The 22,084-nt window shown below is 46.9% G+C and overlaps 1 protein-coding gene across 1 annotated transcript in view; it reads right to left on the bottom strand.

Annotated features, from left to right (window-relative positions):
- DCHS2 (dachsous cadherin-related 2) overlaps positions 1-20,805 on the bottom strand; it is a 243,486-nt gene extending 222,681 nt beyond the window's left edge. Inside the window, exon 1 of the mRNA XM_029611289.1 lies at positions 18,472-20,805. Within this exon, the coding sequence (XP_029467149.1) occupies positions 18,472-20,241 (1,770 nt within the window). The 5' untranslated portion in view covers positions 20,242-20,805. The remainder of the gene's footprint in view (positions 1-18,471) is intronic.
- Between the last annotated feature and the right edge of the window lie 1,279 nt (positions 20,806-22,084).

Consider the following 22,084-nt stretch of genomic DNA (forward strand, 5'->3'; position numbering starts at 1 on the left):
CCACATTTCAGTGGCTAGCTACCCTCAGAAAGATCTAATATATAACTTAAATCTCTTCTGCAGCAATTTAAGCACTTTATTTCTCATCCGTTCCTTGGTGAACAATAACCATTCTTACTTTAAAACTCACTTTAAATGTGAAGAGTGCTCTTAAGTAACCCACCCACCCATGATGTTCAGTGCTGCTCCCCCAAGGGGAGGGGCTAGCACTTTATGATACTCCATAGGCGGAGTTAGTGATCTGTTAGTGCTCTGCTCCCCCAGAAGGAAGGAGTTGGCAACATGTTATGCTTTGTTCCTGCAGAAAGAGGAGCCAGCAACCTGTATGATCCTCACGGGGTGTAGGCTATCTGATATGGTCTGATTTGGGTTGGCTCCCACATGATACCGCTCTATTAGTGTAAGGAGTGACACTTAGCAGAAATAGTGAATCCCTAGGCTGATGGCAGATGACAGCACCATCAAGTGGAGATCCTGAGAGGGACCACCGGCTAGGCTGGAGTATTGAGACAAACATAGATAGTTCTTTATTAGACTGGAAGTAGAACCACCCGAGGTGGCAGTAGTGAGCTGATGTGGCCGGCAGAGCTGAAGTCCTTCTGATACTGGAATTACGATCTCTGAGTTGCTGAGCTATAAGGAGAGACTAGAGGTAGTGAGTAGACAGGGTATGCTGGACATATAACCAGTGATAGATGATACACTCACACTTGTAGATATTTGTAATGTCTTCTTATGCAACAGAGAGTATTCAGGAACAGGAGCCGCAGGCAATACTGGTTCCTTATAGGTACTCTGAAATAGAACTCACAATAACTGTGTATGGGATGGCTTCTGGAATGAAAGAGCGGTTAGGAGAGATTTAGTAACATAGGCCCTCATGGAGCGAGTGCCGGTTCCTATCTGTAAACCTGTAATAGTAATCCATAAGATATAGGTATGCGATATCTTCTGAGGAAGAAGAGAGTCTGAGAAAGGTATTAGGAACATAGGAACCGATACTCGCTCCAAGAGGGCCTATCTGCAATGGTAACCCACGATCTCCGCACCTGCGATAACGTCTTAGACTGAAGGGAGTCTTAGAGATTAGGAACATGGGCCCTCGTGGAGAGAGTACCGGTTCCTATCTGTAACAGAACTCACTGTGTTCACGTCTGCGATCGCCTCCAGGCAATAGGAGTCTTCTGAGTATTCAGGAACGTAGGCCCTCGAGGTGCGAGTACCGGATCCCGTCCAACAATCTGAAATCAAGAAGAGAGAGCACGGGGCCCCCGAGGAGCGGGTACTCCTAGGTGAGTCTGTAGAGGCAGAGCAGCGGAGAAAGGATTCCCCAAGAGTTATGAGGAAGGGGTTCCTACCCTTGTCCTTACTAACTCGATTTGAATTAGCAATCAAAGACCGTTTATGTTGGAAGCGGATAACGTCACTACGGGGAGACGCTCCCGAGGTTCGCGCCCTTGCTGGTACAAAGTCTGGAGCGCGCGCGCCCTTACGTCATCAGGAACATGGCAGATCCGTAGCATCATGCCAGCCCAGGGATTCCAAGAAGAAAATGGCGAAGAGAAGCCATGGCCACATCTGTCCGTCAGAGCCAAAGGGAGTCGCCACAAGGTAGAGAGGGTGGAGCGAGGGCGAGAATAGGCACGAACGCAACACATGATGGGTCAATCCAAAGATCCATCAAGCCAACCATCTTGTCTCCAATAGTGGCCAATTCAAGTCACAGGTACCAGGCAGGATCCCAAATAATAGATACCATCCTTCTTACTCATAACTAGGGATAAGTAGTGGCTTTCCCAAGAGTGTATCACAAATGGTTTAAGGATTTTTCCCTCCAGGAACTTGTCTAAACCTTTTATTAAATCCAGCTACACTGTTTTCACCACATCCTCTGGCAACAAATACCAAAGTTTAATTGTGTGCTAAATGAAAAAACACCTTATCCTATTTGTTTTAAATATGCTACTTATTGGCTTCATGGAGTAAGAGCAAGTTTGCTTACCGTAAACCGTGATTTCCGTAGATAGCAGATGAATTCGTGCCACTAGGTGGCGGAGCTCTCTAAGACTAGCAAAGTCTTTTAGCTAGGTGCTCCCTCCCTCCTGTATCCTGACAGGATTACCTCAGGCTCCTTAGTCAGTATCAAAGCAAGGTAGATATGCTGGAACTGTCCGGGGGAGGTGGGCAGGTCAGCATGGCTAATTCATCTATCTATGGAAAACACCGTTTACGGTAAGCAAACTTGCTCTTTTCACGTAGATAAGCAGCTGAATTAGCCATGCTGTATGGGAGTCCCCAGCTGATGTATTGAGCAGATAGCAAGTGTTATGTTGATATATATATATAAATATTTTTTTTTGTTTTTGCTCAATACGAAATAGCGGCCGACAGTTCCTATGAAGGCTGTAATTGTTTGGAATTGTGTACTTCTGTAGGATAGTCCATTTCAAATAGGGATCCTCCGCCATCTGTTTGTGAAAACAGTGGTGGGATCACCATGCAGTTGGTACATCGATCTCAATGAAAGGATGTGATGGAAAAAAGGTAATTGAGGCTGTCCTTTTGTCTCACGTAATGTGTCCTTAGGGTCGGAAATAGCGTGAGCGACCCTGTATTATGGCTGAATTGCACATAGTTTGATATCCCTGAGGATAGAGTTCTTTGTCACTGGACACCTTCGCGCATTGAGATTGAGCAAAAGAACAGGTGTGAAGGTCGATTGGGTGACAGAGTGCGCTGTTTGTAGTATGCTAGCGCACAGTTGCAATTCAAGGTGTGTGACATTTTCTCATTGGCCTTTGCATGAGGTTTTGAATGAATGGTGGTAAAGTGACGGTCTGATAATGTGGAAAAAACTAGACATAAGTGTTGGCCAAATTTCCTGGTGAGAATGCAAGGGCACTTTGTCATGTTGAAATTGAAGAGGAGGGTAGTGAACCAAAACTTGGAAGTCACGTAGGCTCCTTACAGAAGCTAAGTAAAGCAAGAAATAACACCTTCTGTGAGAGGTGCGAAGGTGACAAGTATCCAAACGTTCAAAGGTGAAAGCATCAGCTGGTCGAGAAGTACATTAATGCCTTACAGCCCCCATGGCTTTACAAAGATGGACGAAGGAGCAATACTCTTTTTATGAATGTGGATAGTAAGGAAGGACATGAAATAGAGTCTCCGTTTAGATGGATGTGATAAGGTGTTGACACACTTAAATGAACTCGTAGCGAGGACATAGCAAGGCCCTTGCTGAAAATAGATGGAAAAAAGGAGAGAAGCCGTTCAGGCGGTAAGTGAATGTGTCGAGACTCATTGATATACACCAGGAAGTGCAACAGAACCAATGCGCCTGGTAATTGAGTCTAGTTGACAGTGTCTTCGATGACAGTTATATGTCTTTAAGGGCAGAAGAAAAGGTATAAGCTCTGGTAAGCGACTCCACCAAACTCCACACCATGAGATGAAGGGAGGAGTGAAGGGGAGGTAGCAGTGTTCTCTTGTGCTGGGTAAGAAGCCGTGGGCTGTCTGTCAGGGAAATCGGGTTGTGGATTAGCAGGTGTAGTAGGTAAACGACATCATGGTTGTCATGGCCCTGTGAGCGGGATAGGTGCAGAGCCGCTTGGGCTGGTATGTATCTCTGGAGTGTGTGAAAGATGAATGGTATCGGAGGAATGCACAGAGTAGAGTGTGTGACCCCTCGATGAGAAAGGCGTCTGGAGCGAAACTAATGGGCTCGGATAAACCGAGTAAAAGGTCTCCATTATCCCCTTATTCTATGTTGCCACGAGATCGGATGTAGGGAGGCTCCAGATTGAGAAAGGTCTTGAGTCACCTTTGGAGTCAGGTGTAGTTCGTTGGGGTGAAAAATTATAGTGAGTTTGCTCGCTCTGAAACTGACATCTTGGGCAATAAGTGGCTTGTAGAGAGATGAGTCCCCGGTAGGCCCATTCCAGAAAGAGAAAACTGTCTCGTAGCAGAGATTCAGGAACCGGAGTGTCCCATTTCTGGCGTATAGAGAATGATGATAGGTATCTGTGTAAATTATGACGAACTTCCTGTGTGGGAACTCCTTGAAGGCTCGAAGGGCAAGTCTACTTCCTTGAGCTTCAAAAGGATTATATGTAGTTTATGCTTTAACGAGATTCATGGGCCTTGCTTGCAATTTGTTCAAATTGAGCTGCCCATTCCATTGGGGAATGGAATGGTGAACATCACATGATGTTGAAGGGTCGGCGAGGCAAGCCGGTCGATAGTGTGAACGACAGTAGCCATCATTGCAGGTTCCCATCTATTATGCTGTTGAAGGAATGGGTGTGGACAATAGATGAAGAGAATGAGCTCATTGTGTTTGAGACCCTATGATAGTGTTGCGTCCGTCGCTGCTCGACACCCTCACTCCACCCTCTTTACCACTGTGGCAACTCCTTGCGGGTGTGACGGACGGTTAGCTGCCGTGGCCTCTTCTTGCCATCTCCCTCCGGCGTCCCCGGACAGGCATGACACTGTGGATCCGCCAAGTTTCTGATGACGTAGGGCACGCACACACACTCCGATTGATGTACCAGCAAGGACGCGAACCTCGGGGGCATCCCCCTGAAATGCCGTCATCTGCTTCCAATATAAAAGGTCTCAGTATTTGCTAACACGTCAAGTTAGCAAAGGGGTTTCGCTACCTAAGCTACTCTGCCTCCTCGGACGTAGCAGCTCCTCGGGGGCCTCGCTCTCTTTTCTTTATTTCAGAATGCCAATAGGAACCGGTACTCGCTCCTCGAGGGCCCATGTTCCTGAACACTCTGAAGATTCTCTACTGCCTGGAAGCTATCGCAGATACAGACATTTGTGAGTTACCACCGCTCTCTCAGAGATTTTCCTGGAACCAGGTACTGGCTCCTCGAGGGCCTAACCCTTTCCAGCTACTGAGCTTTCTAAAAGACCTTATGTGAGTTTTGTCATCTAGTTCTGGCTATGAACACAGCATACCCAGTCTACTCACTATCTATAGTTTCTCTACAGCTCAACCCTGGGATCGCTGTTCCAGTACCTGAGGGACTTCAGCCCTGCCAGGCATATCTGCTCACTACTGCCACCTCTGATGGTTTTACTAACCTGTCTAATAAAAGAACCATGTCTGTCTCCATACACCAGCCTAGCTGGTGGTCCCTCTCAGGATATCCTACTGGGGGCGCAGTCATCTGCCATCGGCCCAAGGACCCACCTATCTACATTCCTCTACAGCTGAGTGCCCTCTCCAAGCACTGCGCTGGTAACAGATTGCTGCTCTCTCCATCAGGAATCTTCAGCAACAGATTCATAATAGATTGCTACTCCGCAGTCTTAACCCTAACAGATTGATTGCTACCTCCTCCTTCCACAGGAGCTAGTTCATAACAAAATTGCTAACTCCTCACGGAGTTCCTAACAGACTGCATTTACTCCTCCCTTTGACAGGAGTCGCTCTACTACAGATTGCTAACTTCTCCTTCCTACAGGAGAAGTTCCACATCAGACTGCTAACTCCCTAGCAAGTCCACAACAGATTGCTAACTCCTTAGAAGGTATCATAACAAATTGCTAACTCGTGGATCCGGCTTAATTTGGAGAAGCAGTACTCCTGGGAATCTAGCTTAAGGTATGGGAAGTCAGTAACCCATGGACCCGGAACACCTCTCCGCTTTGCAGGCTGTACCGGGTCTGGCTCAACACATCTCAGAACAGCAAGAAATCTTGGAGAAACTTACTGCAGCATTCCATCAGGTTCACACACAGAAGATACAAGACACAGCTTCTATTCAAGAAGGTCAGTTAAAAGGAGGTAACTTTAAAGACTGCTGTTCCACTGGCGGCTCCTATTCATTTCTCTGGAGAACTCTAGAAGACTCGTGGCTTTTTGAACCAGTGCAGCATACATTTCAACTTACAGCCTTCATTGTTTCCCACGGACCTCTCTAAGACCACCTACATCCTGTCATACTTGGATGGGAGAGCCTTGTCGTGGGTATCTACCTTGTGGGAACACAAGGACCCTATTTTGCAGGACATAGAAGGATTTATGGACTTGTTTAAATCCGTTTTTGATGACCCTGCTCGTATGTCTGTTGCCGGGTTTGCTTTAGTGGACTTGAAGCAAGGCAACAGATCATTGGCTGAATTTGCCACAGAATTCAAGACTCTTGCAGCGGAACTTCGCTGGGACCCCAGATGTCTCAAGACTCTCTTCTGCAGAGGCCTGGATACCCGTTTGAAGGACGAGCTGGCCACTCGCCAGACACCTGAATCGTTGGAAGAATTGATAGCCTTAGTTACTCGGATTGATTGTTGGCTCCAAGTCAAGGTGAAGGAACTCCGCCCTAAGGTGTTAACTGGGTTGAAACAGGCCAGTACCCCTGCACCTCGAATGGGTCCAGCAATTCCTGCTGTTGATACAGATGAACAGATGCAACTTGGTCATGGTCACTTGACCTCTAAGGAGAGAAGATTTAAGAAGAAACGAGGCCTGTGCATGTACTGTGGTCAGCCCAGCCATGTCATCTCTGCATGCCCCATTTTGTCCGGGAAACGGATGGACTCAAGTCCGGCAGAAAGACTGTTCTTGGGCCTTAACCGCATCCTCTCCTCCGCTCTCTCTCCCAGTCTCCCTGACCTATGGACCAGTCACGGTTCAGACTCCTGCCCTGGTGGACTCAGGGGCAGGAGGCAACTTCATTACTAGACGTTTAGTGGAATACTTGAGGATCCCCTCAAATTGAAAGATCCACTACTGTTGTCTTCCATTCACGGGGAGCCCTTGCCGGGCAACGTGACTTGCGAGACTGTATCAGTTACGCTTCACACCGGAGCACTCCATACGGAAATCTCCTTCTTTGTACTAGAAAAGGCCATGCATCCTATCGTCCTGGAGTTACCCTGGCTGCAAGTACCCCCAATTTGACTGGGCATCCTTGGATCTCTCACGATGGGGCCCAGAATGTCATGGAAAATGCCTCAAGGAGGTTTCGTCTATCATTTGCATGCCTACGACTCCAGCGATGCCAGGACTGCCGCCTGAATACGCATCCTTCGGGGATGTATTCTCCAAAGAAGCGGCTGATATTCTTCCTCCACATAGGTCTTATGACTGTGCCATAAGACTGAAGCCCAATTCGGAGCAACCGAAAGGACGGGTGTACCCTCTCTCAGCTCTGGAGAATAAAGCTATGACTGAATACATTGAAGAAAATCTCCAGAAAGGGTTTATTCGACCATCAGAATCGCTAGCCAGCGCAGGCTTTTCTTTGTGGGGAAGAAGGATGGTACCCTACGTCTGTGTATAGATTATAGAGGTCTAAACAAAATCACGATCAAAGACCGTTACCCCTTGCCGTTAATCTCGGAGCGGTTTGATAGGCTGCAAGGGGCCAAGATATTTTCTAAGCTTGACCTAAAGGGGGCCTACAACCTCATCAGCATTTGAAGTGGCGATGAATGGAAAACGGCCTTCAATACGCGAGACAGCCATTTCGAGTATCTTGTAATGCTGTTCGGGTTGTGCAATGCACCCACTACATTCCAAAATATGACATCTTGCGGGACCTGCCATACAAGAACGTGGTGGTCTACCTGGATGATATACTAATCTTCTCCCAGGATGTGGAGACCCACATAGCAGATGTCAAGCAAGTGCTTCACCGTCTCCGCGAACATCGGCTGTATGCCAAACTCTCGAAGTATGAATTTCACAAAGACTCAGTGCCTTTTCTAGGCTACATCGTGTCTAAGGAGGGTTTTCAAATGGACCCTCACAAGCTTGACAGTATCCAGAACTGGTCTCAACCCACCAGCCTGAAGGCCTTGAGGAGATTCCTGGGATTCACCAATTATTATCACAGTTTTATTAAGAACTATTCTTCTTTGACTGTACCCTTGACTGCGATGACCCGTAAGGGTGCCAACGCTTCAAAATGGTCTACGGAGGCCATTTCCGCGTTCCAGAAATTGAAGATTGCCTTCTCCACTGAATCGTGCTTGCGGCATCCAGACCCCAGCAGACCCTTTGTTGTCGAAGTTGATGCTTCTGATGTGGGGGTAGGGGCTGTGTTGAGCCAAGCGGGAGACTCAAAAACCTTACGACCCTGTTCATTATTCTCATGAAGATTTTTTCCAGCCGAGAAGAACTACGGAATCGGTGACAAGGAGCTCCTAGCTATAAAGCTTGCATTTGAGGAGTGACGGCCATAGCTCGAAGGCGCTCAACATCAAATAACAGTCTTCACGGATCACAAAAACCTTGAATATCTCCGCCATGCACAACGTTTGAATTACAGACAGGCCAGATGGCCTTTATTCTCCAACCGATTTGATTTTGTGCTTAAGTACCGACCAGGAGATCGTAACATCAGAGCGGATGCGCTGTCACGCTCATTTCATTCAGAAGATGTGCCTGATGAACCTCAGCACATAATAGATCCGAAGAAGATATCTGTCACCTTTGCAGAAGACGAATTAGAAATAGAGATCAAAGAGATTTTGGATGTTCACAACAGAGGCAAGACTTTTCAATACGTTCTGATTTGGGAAGGCTTCAGCCCCGATTTAATCACCTGGGAGCCTCAGACAAACATCTTGGACAAAGGGATGCTTCATCAGTTTCACCTCGCGCATCCTTTGAAACCTAAGCCTGGTACCCAAAGAGATCGCCCTTTGAAGGGGGGTACTGTTGCATCCGTCGCTGATCGACGCCCTCACTCCACCCTCTTTACCACTGTGGCAACTCCCTCCGGGTCTGATGGACGGTTACCTGCCGCGGCCTCTTCTTGCCGTCTCCCTCCGGCGTCCCCGGCCAGGCACGACGCTGTGGATCCGCCATGTTCCTGATGACGTAGGGCGCGCACGCTCCGATTGATGTACTAGCAAGGGCGCGAACCTCAGGGGCATCCCCCTGAGATGACGTCATCCGCTTCCAATATAAAAGGTCTCAGTATTTGCTAACACGTGGAGTTAGCAAAGGGGTTTCGCTACCTAAGCTACTCTGCCTCCTCGGACGTACCAGGGGTACCAGCTCCTCGGGGGCCTCGCTCTCTTTTCTTTATTTCAGAATGCCAATAGGAACCGGTACTCGCTCCTCGAGGGCCCATGTTCCTGAACACTCTGAAGATTCTCTACTGCCTGGAAGCTATCGCAGATACAAACATTTGTGAGTTACCACCGCTCTTCTCAGAGCTTTCCCTGGAACCAGGTACTCACTCCTCGAGGGCCTAACCCTTTCCAGCTACTGAGCTTTCTAAAAGACCTTATGTGAGTTTTGTCATCTAGTTCTGGCTATGAACACAGCATACCCTGTCTACTCACTATCTATAGTTTCTCTACAGCTCAACCCTGGGATCGCTGTTCCAGTACCTGAGGGACTTCAGCCCTGCCGGGCATATCAGCTCACTACTGCCACCTTTGGTGGTTCTACTAACCTGACTAATAAAAGAACTGTCTGTCTGTCTCCATACACCAGCCTAGCCCGTGGTCCCTCCCAGGAAACCTTCCTGGGGGTGCAGTCATCTGCCATCGGCCCAAGGACCCACCTATCTACATTCCTCTACAGCTGAGTGCCCTCTCCAAGCATTTTGCTGATAGATTGCTACTCTCTCCATCAGGAGTCTTCAGCAACAGATTCATAATAGATTGCTACTCCGCAGTCTTAACCCTAACAGAGTGATTGCTACCTCCTCCTTCCACAGGAGCTAGTTCATAACAAGATTGCTAACTCCTCACAGAGTTCCTAACAGACTGCATTTACTCCTCCCTTCGACAGGAGTCGCTCCACTACAGATTGCTAACTTCTCCCTCCTACAGGAGGAGTTCCTCATCAGACTGCTAACTCCCTAGCAAGTCCACAACAGATTGCTAACTCCTATCTGATTGCTCTGCCCACCAGGCATCAGATTTACAACAGATTGCTAACTCCTTAGCAGGTATCATAACAGATAGGCAGCGCACATGTAGGCGCATATGGAGACCTACATTATGGTTGCCAACATGCGTCTTAGAACAGGTAGGACTTGGCGAGCTGGTATTATGGTACTGACACAGAATTGTCGATAGTATGGAGAGAGTGAAGCTCTCGGATAAGGAAGAAAAGCCCTGTCCTTAATGGTAGCGATGAAAACTCCTATTAATTGCAAAGTTTGAATGGTTCCAGCTTCGAGTTTTCGAAGGTGATCAGTAGACCTAGAGTTTCCAAGCAAGAATCGTGTGAGAAGATTGTATCATAGGCATGTTGGATTGGAGGCTAGCAGGAGCAATCCTCAAGATAGGAAATATTGTACCACTTGTCGACGAAGGAGCGCTGTCGCTACTGCTATGCATTTGTTGAAACCCTGGGGCAAAAGTAAGATCTTGGATTGGAAGGTATGGTTGTCTGCTCGGAAGAACTGAGGGAAACACTAGGAACTAGGATGTATGGATATGCGAGCATATGCCTCCCCCTTTTTTTTTTTTGCCAGTGCAAGCCCTGGGAATGAAGAAATGGAAGAATGGACTTTAAGTCATTTCAAAAAATTCTCCCTCATTTTTTTGGGTAGTATCTGTAGTTCTTACAGGATATGTCTCTGGTTAAGTGACAAGTGTAGTCTTACGACGACAATGGAAGTCAATGTAATGCAATTTCAGGCTGAAAGACAAGTGGGCAATTGTCATCCCAGATGTGGTGATGGCAGCCTTATGATTGCAAAAACCTTTTTTTTCTTTTGAGGATTCGGCGGTTGCAGCAGCTGGCAAGTCGTCATAGCATGCTGACTTGATACCTGTTGTTGAGTAATGTGTGTTGTCTCAATGGTTAGCGAGAGAGGCTTATAATAGGAATGAGGCTTAAGCTTTTTCTTTTTTTTCCTGATCCTCGTCCTGCTGTCCTGTGAGAACTCTGTTACAGGTAAGCAACTCTGCTTTCTTGATGCCAGGAACAACGACGTAGGAAATGCCTTCAAATCAGTTTTTTTTTTCTTTTCATGTGTCTGTAAAATTGCTGAGAACGTCGTGATATAGACGTTGGTGGTTGTTTTCCATTTTTTAAATCTTGTGAACAGTTCAGTGCACTGATGCTGAAAAAGGTTTCTCGACTATATGGTAAAGCTTTCCATATGTCTGGCACCTCGTCTCTTATGGTTGTCAACGCAACCATGAAAGACGTCTGGATATCTAGGCAGTTGCTGAAGTTTTAGAAGAGACAGCAAATCCTTAGAAAATGGACTTACGGAAGTGCCTCCATCCCTTTTTTGAGGGAATGGCATGAAGGAGGAAAAGGTGGCGTATGCCGAGGTCTGTTGGAGATGTGCGATGATTTGAAGGGAGGCCTGAGTGTTTCAGATGCCAGGGTCTATGCCTCCCCCCTTTTTTTTTTTTTTTTTAAACAGTCATCCAGTGACTTATTACCTACAATCGGTGGTGTGGCTTGGATTTACAAGCCAATGACCTTGTCGACTGTGCCACCAGGGAGCGAATGAAAGGAGAACTTGCATTGAACTTCAAGTCGATGATAGGAAAGGTTGGTATCATAGGACTTTTATATTAAGGTTGTGCATTGGATTTTGTTGACAGGTTACTGGTTCTGTAGGCAAGGTACCAACCCTTTGAATACCCAGAAGTGGAAGTGGACTCAGGCTGGTGTCTGTGACTAGTATGACACCGAAGTACACGGCCCACTTTTGTGGTAGAACGCGATTGAGTATGTAACTGGCTCTAGTATGTGAGACTCCGTTCGTAAAATTTTATTTATTTTTTTTACTAATTCACCTTTGTAAGTTCTGTCTTTGGATGGCCATTTTGCAGTTGCAACAACTGTGGTTTTTGGTTTTTTTTTAAATGTGTTGAACGTTCTGATGTTATGAGGCGGCTGGTAAACAGAAATAGTATGCCCCAGCGCCATCGTTGGTTGATTGCGTTTCTGCGCCTACGCCCATTAGACGGCGCAACTGCACCAATGCCGTATTGCACCCTGCGCCCGCGCCAATGCTGCGGCGTGTCCGGCACTCACCGATGTTTGGCGTGCCCAGATGTGCCGATATCCTGCGCCTGTGTTGAAAACATGGCGTGTTCGGTGCTCGCCCCCATATTCCGCTGAACATAGGGTGGGGGTGGCTGAAGTGTCAGGTAGGCCACTGTGCGTTTGAATGGTTGGTTCAGCCCATCTGCCCACCAGTATGTGCGGTTACCCATTGGCCTGTCTTGGCAGCCCCGGCTCACACGTCGACAGCCGGGCGTCTGCGCCAACGCCACAGCGCCTCCGGCGCACGTGTTGATGTGTTCAGCACTCCAAATATGCTGGAATCCGTTGGCGCACCGGCGCTCGCGTGGATGCTTCAGCACTGTGGCACTAGCATCGATGTCGGCGTTGATTTGGGTGCCGTTTCCGTCAGCAGACCGGTGAGTGAATCAGTGGCTGCGAGGACTTCCCTCCCCCAGTGTCTACTTGGTGCCAGCCCAGAAAAAAACAGGGGGGGGGGGGGGGGAACCAAGGAGATGAAGATGAAGGCAGCATTCAATGTGAAGGAGGGGAGGGGAATGCCCCGAGATGTTATAAGTCTCTTAAGGGCAAGGCTCTTGAAACTGGTGGTTGTTTTTTTTTTTTTATCTTTTCTTCCTCCTTGTTAGAATGTTTAGATTTTTTTTTTTTTTTAAGAGAGGAGAAATAGAGAGCTCCGCACACTCTGCTGCACGGAATATTTTAGACTGAGGAGCTAGAGGTAAACAGGAGGGAGGGAGCACCTAGCTAAAACTTTGCTAGTCTTAGAGAGCTCCACCACCTAGTGTCACGGAGGATGTACCCATACAGCATGGCTAATTCAGCTGCTTATCTACGTGAAAACTCCTTGTCCTAATACTATTGGAAAAATTAAATAATCATTCCTTCTTTTACCCACTCCACCCCACTCATGATTTTATAGACCTTTATCAAATCCTCTCTCAGTTCTCTCTTCTCAGACTGAACAGCCCTAATCTGTTTAGTCTTTCCTCACATAGGAGCTATTCCATTCCCTCAACTGGTTCAAATCATACCTCTCTAACAGATCCTTCATTGTCAAGACAAACTCTTCTGAATCCTCCCAAGTGCCCCTCACCCATGGCGTCCCTCAAGGTTCTTCACTATCCTCGACCCTCTTCAACATCTACCTCCTCCCACTATGCAAATACCTCTCTGATGCCAACCTCACCTACTTCGTTTATGCAGACGACATTCAAATTCTCCTCCCCATCACCAAATCCATTGAACTCACCATGGAAAGATGGAACAAACTCAGTTCAAATTTATCTCAACTGCTATCACAACTATCTCTCTGCCTCAACCAAGCCAAAACAGAAATCATTCACATCCAGGACGACCGTCCCGCTTCCCCCCTCGAGAACACCCCCTCAAACAACACAGGAAGCGCAAACAACACTGGGATGCCAAACTTATCAAGAACCTCACTCACACCATCCACAAAAAACCTAGGAGTAACCATCGACAGCCAACTCAACTTTAAACGACACATCTCCAATATAATCAAAGATGGATTTTTCAAACTTCAAACACTTAAAAAACTCAAACCTCTCCTCCAACTGCATGATTTCCGAACAGTACTACAATCAATTATTTTCTCAAAACTCGACTACTGCAACTCCCTCCTCCTTGGACTTCCTGAAATCCACATCAAGCCCCTCCAAGTTCTACAAAACGCCGCCGCCAGAATTATCACCAATCACAGAAAATCCTCCCACATCACACCCACTCTCAAAGACCTCCACTGGCTGCCCATCACACAAAGAATCCAGTATAAAACCCTCACCCTTCTTCACAAAAAAATAAACAACAACAGAATGGTCTGGCTAAACAACAACATCCAACCATATTTCACACAAAGAAATCTCAGATCCACCAACTCAGGTCTCCTCTCCATCCCAACTCTTAAAAATGCTCACCTCAATACAACACGCAAACGAGCCATTACAATAGCTGGCCCTACCCTCTGGAACTCCCTCCCCCCACAGCTCAGAAACGAACCCTCACCGCAAGTCTTTAAAAAACAGCTCAAAACATGGCTGTTCTTGAAAGCATTCCCTCCTGAACCCCAACATCCTATAATAAACGCTCTTGAAAGCCTTACCGCATAACTTCTACTCTGCATGAACGCATAACCCCTCCCCCCTTCTCTATCCTCCCCTTTTCCCTGTCCCCCACCCTTCTCGTAACCTCCCTCTTCCCTGTCCCCCACCCTACTCATAACCAAGTCATATTGTACATATTGTATATAGGCTATTTGCCATTTCTATATACCCACTAATATTTAATTCTAATTTTATTCATATGTTACAATGTTCCTTATATTTATTGTTTAATCAACTGTTCTCTTGTTACAATGTAAAATAGGGCAGCTCCGGCTCTATTCAACCTGTTTTCTGGAAACCGATGTGATATCTCGATCGAATGTCGGTATACAAAAGAAATAAATAAATAAATAAATAAAATCATTTTAGTCACATTTCTCTACTTCTAGCTCCAGTCTTGCTTGAGATGAGGTGACCAGAACTGCACACAATATTCAAGGTGTGGTCGCACAATAGATCGATACAGAGGTATTATGATATCTCCTGTTATTTTCCATTCCTTTCCTAATAGCTAACAATATACCATAGTTGCTTTTTGTTGTTACCACTACTAAATACTGAGCCAAGGATTTCAAAATAATATTCATAATGACTTCAAGATACTTTTCTTGGGTGGTGATGCCTTATATGGAACCCAGCATTGCATAACTAATTTGGATTACTCTTCCCTATATGCAGCATCAATCACTTTGTACCCTGTAAGAGTTGTAACATGACAAAACAATGAGACGTGTGAGCAGAAAACACCAACATTAATGTGTTTTACATTCACAAATCACCGCTTCCTGTCCAACAACTGAAGAACAAAAATGTGACTAAATGCTTTATAACCTTGAAGCAGTCAACCGTGTCTTTATTTCTTTGGTTGTCAGATTTATTATGGTGGTTGTTATAAGAGATTAGTTCTGCCTAATTATTCTTTCAATACCACAGTATCAGTCATTGTGTTAAAAAAAAAAAAAAAAATATTCAAAGTTCAATTCTTTACCCCCCTCAGAAAGATTTTTTTTAACTATGTTTCCTCCACCCACACAATGATGATATAGAAGGGTACGCATATCTACAGTGAGACTACTACAGATGTGAAAAATAAGATATGCCACAAACTTAACCACATGGCCCTCAGTAAGAATGTGGCCCAAGATAAAGCATAGCACTGAAATCAATAGTCCACATGTTAAGGGTAACTAAATCTGAACAGGATATTTAGGGGACACTAAGCAAGTAAATAATAAGAAATAGGGACCTTTGTTCACAAAAGTGCAGCAAAGTATGCAAATTCAAATAAGACAGCCTTTTCAAGGTATGCAGGACTTCTCAACAGGAGTCATACTGGTACACAATGAAGCATGGCATAACTAAGCCTTGAAAAAGTATTAACATTTTAAAATGAAAATGGGAACAGTGAAAAGTGTAAAAAGATAAATTTAAGACAATAATTGATAGCAAAGAACACCAGGGTAACAATATTTCTCTCTCAGAGGTAATCAATTGTTATTAGATAGCATCCAGTGCCACTTCCTAATTCTAAAAAAAAAAGCAATGGAGGTAATTTTCAGAATGTATGCATTCAAAAGGAATATATATCATAGTAATTTTCAAAAATGCAATTATGCACGTAAAATCTTTTGACAATTCAGCCCTATGAAGTGAATTTTCAAAGGAGTTATGCATGAAAAAGTAGTAATTTTCAAAAGCCCAATTTTACATATGTAAATCTTTTTAAAAATGACCTCCAATGTGTATTTCTTGACTCTCTTCTGGCTCGTACTGTTATTATCCTTGTCACCTTTTCTGTTTTATCCAAAAATGTTTTATATAGTGGAGTAAAATCAGGAATTGATCAACCTCTCCTGAAAATCTGAAGCTATTTAGCAACCCTACTTGCACTTCACCATGCTGCTACCACTAAGATAGTGCAGCCATGGATGGAGAACTGCTGACTACCGCAGGAAGAGAGGCAGGAAGAAGAAGCCCCTGCCCCATATCACCTTGCCTGCCAGGTGGAATGAGAGCGAGAAATGATTAAGTCAGCAACCCATGACAAAGAGGATGACGACATGTAGCCGGGGCTGATGGCCAACTCTGTGTTTGTAAGTGTTGCTTCCCAATGCATGTTGCTCTGCTTGCCATCAGACAGAGAAAGAATGAGAAATACGCTCCAGGTACTGCTGGTAGGGAGTTTGCTGCCTCCCATCATAGCAGCTGCATGTGGCTGGGACTAGGACTTAGGAAGCCGCCAAGATCCCAGATAGGAAAGTGGGGAGGAAATGTTGTCTCTACTTTCCTCGTGTGTATGCAGGTGTGGTGCTCTATTCCATGGCCGGACCCACTTTCACCATCTCTTTCTTGCCCCCCCCCCCCCCCCCCCCCCCCCGACTCCTAGCTCTCTGTATTCCTTTTCTGAGTCACAAGATGGTTTCTGGAGCTCTCAGGATCTCTCTCCAGTTACTTTACAGAAGCTTTTCTTCTTGCCCATCTCCTCTGCCCTTGTTTTCTGTCTTCTCTGCTCTTACAATAATGTTTGAACTCTCCCTACCTGACACCTGGGAGTCATAGGAGTTGCAGAAAGAACTTGTGGATAACATTATTCAAGAGTACAAACTAGGGGGAAGACTATACGAATATTTCAATGTGTTTGAATGTTCCTCTACCATGGTAAAGTGGAAAGAGTTTGGCACTACCAAGATGCTACCAGAATCAGGCCATGCCCTTGGCTGGCTGTGAGAAGGGCCCCCTTTGCTCAGTAGGCCATAGCATTGAAGTGAGCACCCTGCTTAACCCAGCTCTGTTCCAGTCCTATTGGATCCATAGAGGCCCCCACTTAAAAGACAAAACAAATCTCTGGTATAGACCCTTGAAGCAGGCATTGTGTGTGCTGAAAAATTGCTGTCAGGTGATGCTAGAATTTTCAGGTCCTCCTTTTTGTATCTTAAGTCAGATAATTTCTTGTAATACCTTAAATCATGTCTGTTTGGGAGTTTTTTTCTTTGAAGATTAGATAAGAATCTTATTATGGCCTGACTGCAGGTTTGTTTAGCTTTTCTCAAGTATTTTTTAATTTTCAATGTTACATGAAAGCTGAGCTTTATTTTGACAGCATTAATAAGATATTTGCAGGATACTTTATTCCTTGAATACTCTTTGAATGTGTTTCTTAAATGATTTGAAAGCATCATTTCCTTTTTTGGGATCATTTGTTGACCTCTTTGGTTGAACCCTATTATCTTTATTGCAAAACTGTACCACCCATGAGTTACATACATGATGTCCCTGTCTCATGTATTTGCTAGTTCCATGCATTACTATACTGTACCATGCATGATCTACAATACAATGTATAATTACTTATATGCTGCATGATTAACTAGCTCAGTGATGGCGAACCTATAATACGTCAAAGGTGACACGCCACAACGTTTTGGGTGACACACCAGGGTCCACCAAACCTGACAAAATTATAGGACCCTTGTAAGCAGCTGCAATCAACATTAGACCCCGCAGCAGCTGTGGTAGAGCAAAAGCCTCCAAGACACACTGTTCATTTCTCTTGCTTTTCCCACAGCTTCATAGGTTTCTGCTTCTCTCCAGTCCCCCCACCATCACTAATAGCTGTGGGACTGCTCCATTCTCCCCTCACCACCACAGTGGTAGGAAACACTCCCGCTGCCTTTCCTCACACCAGCCCCTTCTCGCTCTCTGTTGTGAGAGACAATAGTAGACCTCCCACTGCTGCCACCCCACAGCTGAAGGCTCCTCACTGATTTCTATAGGCTGCCCCTCGTATGTTAGAGTCGTGGCAAAAAAACAACAATCCCATCCATCCTGCATCAGACCTTTCTGCCCACTTCATCCAACAGCAGCTGGTAGCCCTGCCTTGATCCCTCCTGACCAATGCAAGTACTTATTTAAAAAAAAAATGTTTAGAGGCAGCATAAGAGGAAAGAGCAGGCATGTGCAAAGGAGCATGTGTGCATGTCAGTAGGCGTGAAGACACGTGTGCATGTCAGTGGGTGCATGCGAATGTCTATATAATTGCTGTTTTTATCCTGTTTTGATTAGTGCGCTGTATGAAGCTGTTTTTAATAATAAATCTGTTTTTTGATGTTAGTTTGTTTTACTCATTTTTCATGTTTGTAATTATTTGACTTTTTCATATGTATTATATAGCACCAGACATGATAGGACTGTATTCTTTTTGAAAATAAATACATTTGTACATAATTGTGGCTGTTTTGGTAGGGGGGGGGGGGGGGACGACACCAGAAGAATCAAGTTAGGTATATTCGGAATTTTTGACCCGCGGAGCCTAAAAGGTTCGCCATCACTGAACTAGCTGCCTAAAGCAACCCAGCAGCGTCTCAGCGGCGGTACCTGGAGAAAGCAGTGGCCCACCGGGGCGTGCTCGGGCAGGGACACGTTGTACACCTGTTGCTCGAAGACGGGCTCGTTGTCGTTGACGTCCTCCACGTTGATTGTGACAGTGCAGGTGGAAGCCAGGGGTGGGTCCCCCAGGTCAGTGGCCACGGCCAGCAGCTGCAACTCAGCTTCCGTCTCATGGTCCAGGGCCTGGGCCGTACTGACCACGCCGCTCAGAGGGTCAACGCGGAGTGCGGAGGCGGCGGGGCCCAGCAGGGAGAAGCGCAGTTCTGACGCAGGCCCCGTCTCGTCCTCGTCGGTAGCGCTGAGCCGCAGCACGGCCGTGCCGGGGGAGGCGGCCTCGGACACGGCGGCTCGGTAGGCGGACTGTGTGAAGGCCGGCGGCCGGTCGTTGAGGTCGGCGACGCGCAGCAGGAGCGTGCGCTGGCTGGAGAGGGACGGCGAGCCCGCGTCGGTGGCCACCAGCCGTAGCTCGTACAGGTCCCGCGCCTCGCGGTCCAAGGGCCCCGCCACGCAGAGAAAGGAGAGACCGGGCTCGGCGGGAAGGAGGGCGAAGGCGCCGGCGCCGCCTTGCAGGGTGACAGAGAGAGGCTGCTGCGGCTCGTCGTCGGCGTCCGACACGGAGACCCGCGCCAGGTACTCGCCGAGGCGGGCGCCCTCGGACACGCGCGGCGCGCCGCCCTCAGTCAGCCAGGAGACGCTGAGCTGCGGGCGGTTGTCGTTCTCGTCTAGCACACGCACGGAGAGCCTCGCGCTAGCCCGCTCGGGCGTTACGCCGGCGTCACTCGCCTGCACCAGTAGCTCGTGCCGGGCGCGGACCTCGCGGTCCAGGGGCCGGCGCACGCGCACCAGCCCACTTTGTTCCTCCACTTCGAAGTAGTCCGGGCCGCCGCGCAGGCTGTAGCTCACTTGGCCGTTGCTGCCCAGATCCGGGTCAGTGGCGTGCACCCTGTAGACAACGGTGCCCGGCGGGGCGCTCTCCGACACTGCCGCCCGGTACTCGCTCTGACTGAAAGCGGGCGCGTTGTCGTTCTCGTCCACCACCCGCACTTCCACCTCCAGACGGCCGGTGCGCGGCGGGCTGCCGCCGTCCAGTGCCTCAATCAACAGCTGGTGCCGCGCCGCCGATTCGCGGTCCAGTGGGTGCGCTAGTACCAGGTCCAAGGCCGGTGACGTACCTGTCCCCTCTTCTTCGTGTCCTGACTCCGGCTCGTAGCGCAGCTGGAAGAAGGCACCTCCGGGCTCGGTCTCGTGCAAGATGTAGCCTCGCAGGCCAAAGGGCCCCGCATCCGGGTCCCGCGCCCCTTGTAGGCGGAAGACGGTGCCGGGCGGGCTGAGCTCGGAGACGTCCAGCCGCACGCTGGCGCGCGGGAAGGCCGGCGCGTGGTCGTTCAAGTCGCGCACGGCGATGCCCACCTGCACCACCTCCCCGCGGTGCGTGGCCGCCACGAAGCTATAGCGCGGCCGCCGCTCCCGGTCCAGCGTGCGGGCCGTGCGGATGATGCCCGTAGCCGCATCCACGTGGAAATCTGCCAATACGGGGGAGTCGCCCCGCTCCTCCGAGATGAAGAAGCCGTCGTGGTGATCGGAACCCGCTGGCAGGCCGGCTCGGATGTCACCTACAAGAGTGCCCGGCGGCAGCCCCTCATCCACCGTCAGGCTGAGGTTGTACAGCTGCGCCCTGGAGCCGATGCAGCTGCACAGGTGCAGAAGGAGCCCGAGCACGGGCTGATACCAGGACCGCCGGCCCCCGGACCTCTGCATGGCCCTTACCCCGTCACAGACAGCTCATCCCCTTACAGGAACAGTGGACGACTTTTCTAACCGGAGCAGCTGTAAATAAGACGATAGTAGCAGTTTGCTAGAGTTTTAGGGCGTCCACTGCACTGTCAAATAGATGTCCCTCAAAAGGCAACGAGCAAACGAGAGCGATTCAAAAGCGTTTCATCGCTAGCCTTGCAGTCTTTTATAAAAGCCGCTTCGGTATACGTGTCCTTGTGCTGCCTGCTTGCTGCCCTTCTCCCTGGTCAGGGTGCATCATCGTTGCGCTTTCCGGTTTTGTAAACCTCTTCCGAGAGAAGCAGATAGTTTTTAAAAGATCCCGCTGAAGTTGGTGATGCCAGTGGCAGGTGTTAATGCCGACTGCTCCAGCGCAGGACTGAGCTTTTCCCCCCACCGCCTTTCTGTTGCTGCTGCTGAAGCCACCGCCAGCACAGCCACCACGTGACCGAGCCAAGGGCAAACTCCGAGGCTCCGACGGCACTGCAGCCCAGGGAGCGTTTGGCTGCTGCATGCAGGAAATTGGGCCACCTCCCAAACAGCAGCAGCCTCATTTGCCCCACCCCAAAATAGCGGAAAGAAACCTGTTAAGTCTGATTTCAGATCCACATCCAAATAACATAACCGTATTTCTTTTCCTCTCCGTTGTTTTAAAGGTAGATTTATGTCCTATGGTGAGTAAACTAATTATTCAGTTAAAATTTTTATTTTAATAGACAGGATCTCTGGGAACAGACTTTGGTCACTGAACCTGTTAAATTCGGAATTGTTAGTTTTAGCCCTGTCATTGATATTCTGCCTCTGTTCTCATATTTGTTTTCATTTACGTGTTCTGAATCTCTGCACTTGCTGTCTGTAAGACCATGAGTAAAATTATTTGCTTCAAAGAACTTCTTCCCTTGTTCTAAAATTTCCTCCTTCCTCACCCCTACCACAACACAGGAGATTTATTCTGTATATAAATTAGCAGAAAAATTAAACATGCATATTTAGGTTTTAGACAGCGTTTCCAGGTACGCTACTTTGATTCAGAATATAAATTTGTGATTTGCTGGTCTTGCTCTTTGCTTTATCTTTGGGTTTTTGTTTTCATTTTATTTTTATAATTTTCACAAAAAAAAAATCACAAGAATCCTCTTGTACAGAAATAAGAAGATTGTAGTCATACACATCAGAAAATCACAAACAAAAGTGAAGTAGTATCAAACATGAGATCTCCAAATAAAGGAAATAAGGGGAGAAACAAGTGTAAGCATAGCAATTACAGTGTAAAAGGAAAGAATACCCCACCATATCTTTTTTATGTTTTACAATTTTTATAGTTTATTAACATTTTATTTTAAAAACTGTTTTAATGGTATTTGTTGTCTTAATATTTTGCGTGTTAATTTTTATGTATTTTTGTTGTAATCTGCGCTGAACAAAATGGATTCACAGAATATAAAATGTGGAAATATTTATTCTGTTAGCTAAGATAGAATCCCTGAAACCCTGCCGAGATCCATGTTTGAGAACCGCTGTGTAGGACTGCAGCAGCCCAAATTGTTTTATAAGAACCATTATGTTATTTTATGTCACTTGTGTAATTTTATTCTGATTTTATGTTGTTTATTTATGTGTACTTATTTTGTTTTTAGTATTTTAGACTCTCGTCATAATTTATGTATGACTCATTATTATAAACTGCCTTGAACAATTGCTATGAATGCAATCTATAAAGCTTGTAAATAAATAAAAGGTTTATCTGGATGATAAAAGTGGATGCAATTTTTGTTCAGACAGGTTTTACCATGTGACAATATGTTACGCAGTCAGTAGTTCGAATTAA

The sequence above is a fragment of the Rhinatrema bivittatum genome, chromosome 1, assembly GCF_901001135.1.
Source record: "Rhinatrema bivittatum chromosome 1, aRhiBiv1.1, whole genome shotgun sequence".
In the NCBI taxonomy this organism is placed as follows: Eukaryota; Metazoa; Chordata; class Amphibia; order Gymnophiona; family Rhinatrematidae; genus Rhinatrema; species Rhinatrema bivittatum.